Source organism: Mus pahari, chromosome 1 (genome assembly GCF_900095145.1).
Source record: "Mus pahari chromosome 1, PAHARI_EIJ_v1.1, whole genome shotgun sequence".
In the NCBI taxonomy this organism is placed as follows: domain Eukaryota; kingdom Metazoa; phylum Chordata; class Mammalia; order Rodentia; family Muridae; genus Mus; species Mus pahari.
Window position 1 is genome coordinate 139,523,393 of NC_034590.1, and position 11,330 is coordinate 139,534,722.

General features: G+C 38.1%; 1 protein-coding gene across 9 annotated transcripts in view; it reads right to left on the reverse strand.

Annotated features, from left to right (window-relative positions):
- Rfx3 (regulatory factor X3) overlaps positions 1–11,330 on the reverse strand; it is a 249,943-nt gene that overhangs the window by 210,331 nt on the left and 28,282 nt on the right. For 6 of the 9 annotated variants that reach the window (XM_029544734.1, XM_021191890.2, XM_029544544.1 and 3 more), the window contains exon 2: positions 10,495–10,587. The exons of the other annotated variants lie outside the window; for them this stretch is intronic. In XM_029544734.1, the coding sequence (XP_029400594.1) occupies positions 10,495–10,564 (70 nt within the window). In that variant the 5' untranslated portion in view covers positions 10,565–10,587. The remainder of the gene's footprint in view (positions 1–10,494; positions 10,588–11,330) is intronic. 9 annotated transcript variants of the gene reach the window in all.

An 11,330-nucleotide genomic window follows, 5' to 3' on the forward strand; every position in this document is an offset into this window, starting at 1 on the left:
GGGGGGGTGATATATAGTAAGGAGTATAAAGAGGAGAGAACAGACCTGAACACAGTAGATAGCCCTATGAGAAACAATGAGAGTCCCAGAACAATGACAGCCCTAGGCCTGTTTACAGGCAGCTCTCCTTCCCAAGGCTGCTCTGAGGAGACTTCCATACAGGAAGAGGTTTTCTACAGATTAACACAAGTTTGATCAAACTTGTGAAGTTAAGTCAAATAAAACCTAATTCTGGAAAATAATTATTAACCTACTATTATTTCTCTTAACATTACACTTATATAATCCACATTAGATCAAAACTATCAGTTCGGCGCTGAGACAGAAGGAAGGACCATTCAGAGACTGCCCCACCCAGGGATCCATCCCATAAACAACCACCAAACCCAGACACTATTGCATATGCCAGCAAGATTTTGCTGAAAGGAACCTGATATAGCTGTCTCTTGTGAGGCTATGCCAGTGCCTGGCAAATACAGAAGTGGATGCTCACAGTCATCTATTGATGGAACACAGGGCCCCCAATGAAGGAGCTAGAGAAAGTACCCAAGGAGCTGAAGGAGTCTGTAACCCTATAGGAGAAAGAACAATATGAACTAACCAGTACCCCGATAGCTAGTGTCTCTAGTTGCATATGTAGCAGAAGATGGCCTAGTAGGCCAACAATGGGAGGAGAGGCCCCTTGGTCTTGGGAAGATTATATGCCCCAGTACAGGGGAATGCCAGGGCCAGGAAGCAGGAGTGGGTGGGATGGGGAACAGGGTGGGGGAAGGATATAGGGGACTTTCAGGATAGCATTTGAAATGTAAATGAAGAATATATCTAATAAACAAAAAAGAACAAAACTATCCAAGTAGAGCAAAACTAATTCATCACCTGTTCAAGAATGTTTTTGGGTATTTGTTCTGTTTTGACAACAAACTAAACCAAAACTAACTAACCCAAAATACTTCTCACTTTATATTCTATAGTTCCTCTTGGGGCAGAGGTTCCAGCTTACGGGTGATCATGTGACTGCTCCCCACTTGCAGGTGAGGCTGGGGTGGCTCTAAGAATCTGAGATAGCTAGGCTTTGCTTTCCAGCTGCTTTCCCAGACTCTCTGAGATAGCTAGGCTTTGCTTTCCAGCTGCTTTCCCAGACTCTCCCTTTCCATTGGCCCAACCGTCCACATGGTCATTCTAGAAGGCTAGTGAAATTTGTTACAAGACTCAGTCTCTTACAAACAAACATTGAAGCTTCCAGACCCTCCTAAAGCTTACACATACACCTGGAACAAATTGAATTCTATGTTTTATTGTGAAATATTCCTCTTACATATTTGTTAAAGCTCAAATGGAAAGGAAAAGGACTCTGCAAAAGTTCTGAATACCACCAATGGATGAAACTGAGGCAGCATTAGAGCCATTAAGACCACTAAGGTGATTGGAATGAAAACAAATATAAAAAAACTCTGGAATTGGTAAAACTGAATGAAGGACAACAATTACAGTTGGACTCTATGCTCGGCTCCTTCCCAGTAAGGGCCAATATAGGTTTAGTCAAAAATGTAATTATACGTGAAACTTGATAAATCACGCATAAGCCAAACAACCATGGACGACTCAATTAATCTCTCAATATAACAGCTCTTCATTAATACTAGGCAGAATTATATGTGCCCAATTTTATAGGAAATGTAGTATAAGCAAGGTAAAAATTGCTTTCAAAAGTATAAACTTATAAAAATATAAGAAGTAGAATTTACCTGAGTAAATGCTAAGTTCATTCAATCTAGACACGCTCCACTCTAACAATAAATTATAACAACAATTATCTCATGGCAAATATGTTATTTGCTAAAATTATGCCAAATTTTACTACAAATAATCAACTTGTCCAATTTTATATCCAATAGTAAGTGGAAAAACCATCTTTAATCTTTAAAAACATAATAGACCTCAATAAATATTTCTCTGCTACACTAAAAAGCATTAAAGGTAACTAAATTCTACCTATAAAGGTATTTTCTTTTTTCATAACCATATTTTTATATATATCTACTAAAACTGAAATCACAGTGCTTGAATATGAAATGTTCCCCCATAGACTCTTGTTTGAACATTTGATCTCCAGTTGAAATTGCTGGTCAGGAAAGTTGTGGCCCCTTTAGGAGGCGGAGCCTCACTGACTGAAGTGAGTCACTGAATGTAGTGGGCCACAGATTGAAGTGGGTCCTAGCACATGAGACTTACATAGTTAATAGTACACACTTCTGGTTCACTCTCAACTTCCTACATGTGGCTGCAGTGTGACTAACCAGTCTCTTGCTCCTGTCACAGCGTATCCCATGCCTGACTCTATGGACCATATCCCTCTGGAACTGAAATCTAAAATAACTAAGACCAAAACTATTAAAAGTGTTGATGCTGCCCTGAAGAAAGAAAGAAAGAAAGAAAGAAAGAAAGAAAGAAAGAAAGAAAGAAAGAAAGAAAGAAAGAAAGAAAGAAAGAAGAAGAGGGAGAGGAGGAGGAGGAGTTTAGAACTAAAAGAAATGCTGGGATAAAAATGAAGCAGAGACTGAAGGAAAGGCCATACAGTGACCATTCCATCCCAACTTGGGATCCATCCCATGCACAGGTACACTACCCTGACACTATTACTGATGCCATGTTGTGCTTGTAGACATGGCTGTCCTCTGGGAAGCTCTATCAGCAGTTGACTGAGATAGATAAAGATACTTAGAGACAACCACTGGATTGATTTCAGGGACCCCTATGAAAGAGTTAGGGGAAGGATTGAAGGAGCTAAAGGGGATAGAAACTCTATATGAAGAACAACAGTATTCTGAGCTCCCAGAAACTATGCCACCAACCAAAGAGCATACATGGGCTGATCCCTGACCCCAACACATATATAGCTGAGGGCTACCATGTCTAGCCTCAGTGGGGGAGGATGGGCCTAATCCTGTAGAGACTTGATGCTCCAAGGATGGGGAGATGAAGTGAAAGGGTGGGTGAAGAGGGGTTGGGAAGCACCCTCGAAGAGGCAAAGGGGAGTGGGGAGGGGGTGAAGAGCTTTGGGAAGGGGGACTGGGAAGGAGGGCAACATATGGAATATAAATAAATAAAATAACAAAAAAGATAAAAGTTTTAGAATTCCACCAGCAGAGCTTAAATAGACTATTCTAGTGGGAGTTTTAAAGACAAGTACAAACAAAAATGCTGATTGTAAAGGCCTGACTCGTAAAGTTTAAGAGGACAGGACTCTATTGGGAACAGAGCTTGAGGGCAATTAGGTTTTATTCTGTCAAAGAATTTGCTGGTAGTCTGCCAATATCCCAAGAACCAGAGTGAAACTGACTGCAAAAGTAATGACTAAAGTTGTTTGAGAGAGAAAATTTCAAGCTAGGACAACATTGAGGCTGTGTCTTGATTATTGCTCACTACTCTCACTCAGTTTATATACACAAAGATAGCAACAAGAAGAGCCAAATGGTGGTGATGGAGGAGGAGGAGGAGGAACGTTTGCAACTCTTTAAAGGTCTTAGCATCATTAAAGAAACCTTGCTCAACACTGGGACAATAAGAAAAAGACCCTGAGGGCAAGACTTCGCACACCCAAGAAAAGCTCAGCTTGAATGGAACACACTTAAACTCAGGGCCTCAGGGCCACCAGTTCTTAAAAGGCAACAGAAAAAGAAACTGAGGCACAGAGCAATATACTTTCACCACTGCAATCAGTGTGTCTCCTTCCACATCTATAGAATGGCTTCATGGCTAAAAATGTTCTGTCTTTCAAACTTCTAACTTTGCTGGATGTGATGGCAAAAGCCTGTAAACATAGCCACTGAGAGACTAAACCAGAAACGCTGAAAATTTTAGGGCAACTTAAGCTACACAGGGAGTGTTCCACACCAGCCAAGGCTAGAGAGTGTGACCTTGTCTCAAATAATAACAAAATAATAATAATGATAATAATAATAGTCAATAAACACATAAATACAACTAACCTTTATCCCACGTGGTTTTCATAAGTTATGTTCTAACATCACATCATCTTTCAATAAACTTACATTTACATACAACTACAAAAAGATCACAGCAGAATTTGTGTTCTTGTATATTTGCCCTGAGACACAAGGGCCTCCTGCACAGTAAGCACATGCTCTACAGGGAGTTACATCTTTAGGAACTTTTTTTTTTGAGCAGTTAAAAAAATGAGCAGTTTTAATGACAATTTGGCTTGCAAGTAGTCAGTGATAAGAAGTGCAAAGACAGGGGAAGGCCAGGGCAAAAAGAGGGAGTGGGTGGGTAGGGGACTTTCGGGATAGCATTTGAAATGTAAATCAAGAAAATAGCTAATAAAAAAACATTAAAAAAAGAAAATATCTAATAAAAATTAAATAAAAAAAAGAAGTGCAAAGAATGAATCTATATAATGAAGTGATGGTAAAATTTGGAGAGTTAATGTGAAGATTATAGGAGCTTAATGAGGTACTTACTCCAGTGCCTGACACATAGTATCTGTTAAATATCAATGCTCTGAAATGTTAACTAGTTACCACATAAGACTATCCAAAATAGTTGATGGAGAACACTGCTTCAGCCTCATTCTTGACTAATTATGGCCTCTTCTGTATTCTTTTATCAAGTATTTTAAAAACATACAAAATAACATGGATTTTTAAAAATATTTTTAATCTTTATATATATGAGTGTTTTTTGTATATGTTGTAAGTGTGCAACATGAAAACATGGTGCCAAAGAAGCCAAGAGAGGGAGACGGATTCCCTGAAGCAGGAGTCCCAGTCAGTTGTAAGCTGCCATATGAGTTCTGGGAACTGATCATGGGTCCTCTGCAAGAACGCCATGTCTACAGGCCCAACATGGAATTTCTTTTATACAATAAAGGAATTTTAGTACCAAAATCTCAAATGCACTCACATCTTTAAATCTTAGTATGAGGAAATAATTTATATATCTCCATAAATTGCACATATCATTTTTAGTCATGAGCACAGCAAGAACACAGCATTATTCTTCTAAGTAGTTGGTAGCATGATTGTAACAAAACCCTTAAACTTGGCAAAGACTTAAAGAATATACTTGCTATGTAGATGAATAACTAATCCTTTTAGTCTTGAAGACGTGGTGAGATGTAAGTTACCAAACACTGGAATTATCTGTCTGCCTACTCTAAAGTTTAAGGACCTTTAGGAGGGTCTTCTTTATGACAAAATAAAATTGCCCTTTCTATAACTTAAGCTTGTTCTAAATAGGTCTGGTTTTCAACAAAATAAGTTAATTCTTTTTATCCACATCATTAATTTTAGAAGAAAAGATCCTAACAATGAAAAAAGAGAAATGCAAATTACTTGGATTACAAATTTGAGTCACCTGCAGTAAGAAAGCACAGCTGTGGTGCAAACCTTTGCTCACTCCTCCTATCAAGAGCATTTTGCTGTCATTTGGGGAACCCTGTCAATCACTTCATGTCCAGAATAGACTGTGGAGAAAAATCACTGTACGAACCACCTAGGAGTATTCAGCTTAGCACGTTAAACTAAAAGCTCATTAACCACTTTCAGAAAAACAGATGTCACTGACTTTTAGAACATAAACTCCAGACAGAAATTGAATTTGTAGAATACATTGAGTCTAAACAATTGAATTAAATTTGAGTCTAAATAGCTACTTTTAACTTGAATTTGTGTATTTTACACTTACCCCTGATTAAATTTCATTATAGTTTGGAAGAACCACTGATTTTAAATTTTTTCTGTGTTTGTAGATAAGACACTTCATAGATTATTACAATATAGTAAGAACCAAGTGCATGTTTGTGTATCATAAAAACCTGTGGGAAGCCACATAACGCCATTACAAGATGGCGCTGGCTACCGCTGGACACCGCCCGTAAGTCCTGGTAAACAACCAATGTGCGCATGTGCAAAAGGGTTTTCACGCCAAGTCACAGCTCATCCCCGAGCATGCAAATGAGGGACTGAAAGCAACACCAATCAGGTATGGCCACGGCACTCCTAAGCCTATTTAACCAGCGCCAGTTTCGGGGCTCAGGGTCTTTCACCTTTGCAATCAAACTCTCCCAATAAACGTGTGCAGAAGAATCCTGTTGTGGCGGCGTCTTCCTTGCTGGCGAGACGGGTGTCTACAAAAACCCACACTGAAACTTACAAATGATAGACTCTACAATTCTCTGACGTAAAAAAGGAATCATTCCTAGAACTTCTACCACTATTTCTGATGATTATCATGATCCAGCATTTTCACTCTGTAAACAAAGAGTAGCTCATGGAAATTACCCTGTTAAAACTAAATGTAACTGCCAGAACTGGTGTCATGACATCCAAGGAACACTTTAAATGCCATATGGAGCAACTATGTTACTCTGTACTTTAGGCATTAAATATTTCATACAGGACCCTCATGTTTAGCAATTTTTTTCTACTTATGTATTTTAAATTAGTATCTTACAAAAATGCCCTGATTATTTTCAATTATTTTTACTCCCTGTAGAGTATGTGAAGGAAATATTCATTAAGAAGAAGGAAGGAAGGAAGGAAGGAAGGAAGGAAGGAAGGAAGGAAGGAAGGAAGGAAGGAAGGAAAGAGAGAGAGAGAGAGAGAGGAACATCAAGAGTCTAAACTTCCAAGAGCTTGCTGACAGGAGCCTGTTAAAGCTGTCTCCCGAGAGATTCTGCCAGTGCATAACAAATACAGAAATGGATGTTTACAGCCATAAATTGGATGGAGCACAGGGTTCCCCAATGGAAGACCTAGAGAAAGGACCCAAGGAGCTAAAGGGGTTTGCAGCTCCATAAGAGGACAACAATATGAACTAACCAGTATCCTCAGAGCTCCCTGGAACTAAATCACCAAAGAAAACACATGGTGGGGCTCATGGCTCTAGCTGCATATGTAGCACAGGATGGCCTAGTCAGTCATCAATAGGAGAGGCCCTTGGTCCTGTGAAGGTTCTATGCCCCAGTATAGTGGAATGCCAGGGCCAGGAAGCAGGACTGGGTGGGTTGGTGAGTAGCAGGGAGGGGGGAGCAGATAAGGGATTTTCAGAGGGGAAACTAGGAAAGGGGACAACACTTGAAATGTAAATAAAGAAAATATCTTAATAATTAAAAAAAAATCCATAATGTTGAAGACAGCATGGTATCAACAGCAGTAATCTGTGAGACCACATCTTCAACAGCAAACATGAAACAGAGAAACTAGCTGTAAGCTGAGGCCTCATGCTCTTATAAAGCATCCTGGTGATATTCTTCCTCTAGCAGGTATCACCACTTAAACCTCTCCAAACAGCACTATCTACTCTGGACCAAATGCTCAAATGCTGAACACTATGAAGGACATTTTTCATTCAAACATGACAGTGAGTTTTGTTTTGAGTTTCCCTTTTATTATAATAAAACTCCAGCCATGAATAAATTCATTTTATGCTTGGGAAAAAAAAAGAGTCTAAACTTGTTATCTAGATCCATAATCACCAGAAAGAAAAGAGGCAGTATATATAATACTGATCACTATTGGTACCAAAATAAAGAAGAACAAAAGAGACACAGTTAGCTACTCTTAGTTTAAAGACAACCATATAGCACTGTGAATGGCTGGAATTTTGTGAAAGAAAAAACAAATCTACTCTGCAGATTGAGCTCAACTTCCAGTAATCCCACGAATGTGGTTCCTGCAGAATTGCTTTAATTTCAAAAAAAATTTCAAAGTTCCTGATATGTGGAACAGTCATATCACACTTCACAGCTACATCACTGACATAAAAATTGCCCCACTTGAATTGTGTTTCTCAATCTGTTACTGTTTCTCCGTTTGCAAGGAGTCAATGACCACACCACAACCAGCCAGCCACAGCAAGCTCTTACAATTACTACACATACAAATACACACACACACCAAAAAAAAAAAAAAAAAAAAAAAAAAAAACACACACACACACACACAAGCAAAAATTTAAAAATCTATAAATTATGGCCTACTATATAAATTAAAATTACTGACCAATATAGAAACTTGCTTCCTTTCCTCCATTCCCTCTCCCAATAACCTTATCAATATAATTCACAACAGAGAAATATTCATTAAGAAAAAGAAAGGAAGGAAGGGATGATGGAAAGAAAAAGAGAGAGAGAGAGAGAGAGAGAGAGAGAGAGAGAGACAGAGACAGAGACAGAGAGACAGAGACAGAGAGAAGAGAAGAGAAGAGAAGAGAAGAGAAGAGAAGAGAAGAGAAGAGAAGAGAAGAGAAAAAAGAGATTTAGCTTTGCTACCAAAGCTAAAGAAAGTCTAAATATCACAGCAAAAGGAAAAATGGTATAAGGCGAGACGTGTAAAATTGTTCCCTGCTTCCTCCCTTGGGATGACTTTCGGATGCTTCCTCCACTACTTTCCTAAAGAAAGGACTCCACCAGTCCATTCATTGGTTTATATACTTTACATTACCTCTAAAAATATACTGCAACCAGGTCTTTACACAAATTTGCATAAGCCTGTATAATTATTAGGTATACAATGTCTATAGTCAGATATTCTCAGTAGTAAAAAGGATATCAGATTGATTTGATTAACTACAATAGTTGAAAAATACAAGAAAATTACATACAACATCCTAGGAAACTATCTGAAAGAGCTAGTACTTTAGATATACTATGATAAAATCCATGATAAAATCTATGATAGACCCATACTATACTTATGTTTCAAATCATATTATGAGAACTTAGACACAAAATTAATCACCATTCTTAAAACTGAATTGTAACCTTATATCCACGATAAAATCTTGAAAATGTACAGGTGAACTTCTGATGCAACCTCTGGAGGACATTTACAAAACACAAGTTTGAAGGGGAGGCTACAGCATCAGAGTGCACAACTGTACTCCCAGCAATTCCAGTACTTGGGAGGCCGAGACAAAGCTATTCTTCAGAATAAGGCCTTGTTTTGTCTGTCTCCCTCTCCCTCCCTCTCCCTCCCCCCCCCTCCTCCTCCTCCTCCTCCTCCCCCCCCCCCTTTCTCTCTCTCTCTCTCTCTCTCTCTCTCTCTCTCTCTCTCTCTCTCTCTCTCCCTCTCTCCCTCCCTCCCTCCCTCTCTCTCTCCTTGTCTCTCCCTGTCTCTCCCTGTCTCTCCTTCTCTCTCCCTTTCTCCCCCTGCCTCTCTCTCTCTTTCCCTCTTCCTTCCCCCCCCCCCCCCGTGTGTGTACAGGGGTCTGGTATAGATTCAGTTTCTCTTTAGCTCTTGAGGAGATAGTTCTTATTTGCCTCTGGCCTTGTTCTTTAATTCACAGTCTATGCATTTACTTTCCCTCTAAAACTGAAGATTTTATTTGGTAAGAAAGGCTATTTAAAGAATCAAGAACTTTGACAGATTCTATCTTATCAGCACGTTTTTCATTAGAGATATATAAAGGCTCATTGATCTAAGAAATAAACATGAAATGATAGCTCTTAAAGACAAATTGAATGCTGAGTGTGGCTCAGGCATAGCGCCCCTACTTAACCCATTGGAGATACTAGTTTTGATCCACACCACAGCAAAAGGTAAGTACATTAAGTCTAGTGTATACCTCCCAGCATCTGCCTAACACTCATGAGGCCCAGAGTTCAATAACCAGCATCAGATGGGCGTAAAGTAGACTACATGTAAAACCATTACAAACATTCCACTACTACACCTACAAAAAGGTAAACCATATAATTACTAGAAAATACCTATCTTAATTGTTTGAATTTCATTTAAAAACAGAAATGGCAAAATAATAAGGTTTTTATCAACCTTAATAGATTGATCATTGAATTCCAACAATTTGGGATTTTAAGAAAATACACTGTATGTAATTACAATATCAAGAGCAATGATGTCCATCTTGTAAGTACTAAGATACAAAGCCTGCCTCCAGATAAGCTTCCCATTCACCAAACGTCCATCTTAGCTCATTCTACATTTCCAAATGCCAAAGGAGGCCTCCTTTTAAAGGTTTTGAGTTTTGTTTTTTGTTTTTTTTGCAATGAAAGCAAAGGTTCCCATAACCAAACTGTAGTAACCAAGCCATTATTGAATGACATTATCAGAAGCATGGTAGCCAATTACTCACCAAATCGCTAAGATCCACTGATCCAAGTGCAATCATGCCATTATCTGAATTTCAATAAACCGACTGCTGTTTTTCTACTCTTAAGTAGATTCTAAAATGTGCATGGTGTCTGGAAACATAACTAGTATAGAAATGGAACAAGTATATAAAATTCTTTGGCTCATTTTAGGATACATGATTCAGACATTATGGAGGGTGATACATGGGAACCAAAGCCATATGAAAAGACTCCACCATCTATATTGGATCTAAGTTCCTCTAAGCCTGAAAAGTACTTGATTATGTCACATACAGGGATGTGAATACTTTCTCATTGCTTTCCTATAAAATCTGAGTAATAGCTATATGATTTTTAAATACAGCATCCTTTGTTCCTACCTGAGACAGCTGGAGGTGACAGAGGGGGTAGGTGATAGACATCAGAGAGTAGTTCTCTTACAGTTTCCATAGCACCACGGATAAACAGGTTTCCTGAAGCATTTAAAAGAATTACATAACACAATCTAATAATGTTTCTAGTACATATATAGTTGTGAAAGAATAAAGTGCCTCACCATATTAACTGTTCAACACCAAAAAAGAAAAAGTATATTCCAAAATGTAAATATCCACTTTTGAAAAAAATTCACACTTGAGATTCTATATATGACCGTCAAATCCATATAGTACTCTTTGTATCCCACTGTGTCACATGGATAATAGATGACATGTAATCAATTTACCCCTAGTCTTTCCACCAGCCAAACTCAAGGGATTCTTTATCATAAAAATGCCAAAAATTCCAAGAGCTCAAACATGTTTAAAAATAAAACATCAGCTTAAGGTAGAACAATCTTTAAAATATCTTGAAACTGTTGATTATTTTAAATCACTTCAAATATCTCAATTATTTAAAAGTATTCACTGTATGAAAAATCTCTGATTTTTTTATTATTAAGCAAAAAAGGATACTGTGCTTGATTTTATAGGGGGTAAATGTAAATATGGCTCAATAAACTAGAATTTAAAGAACAAATATAATGTTTTGATGATCAGAAACAAATATAAGTGAGGAAAAATAAAAGGGGAGTTTTCTAAATGTATACTTTACAAATGTGAAAAGAACAATGCTGAAAATCATTCTGCTAACTTTCTGTATTTTGCTGGTAGGACTGCAAGCTTGTACAACCACTCTAGAAATCAGTATGGTGGTTCCTCAGAAAATTGGACATAGT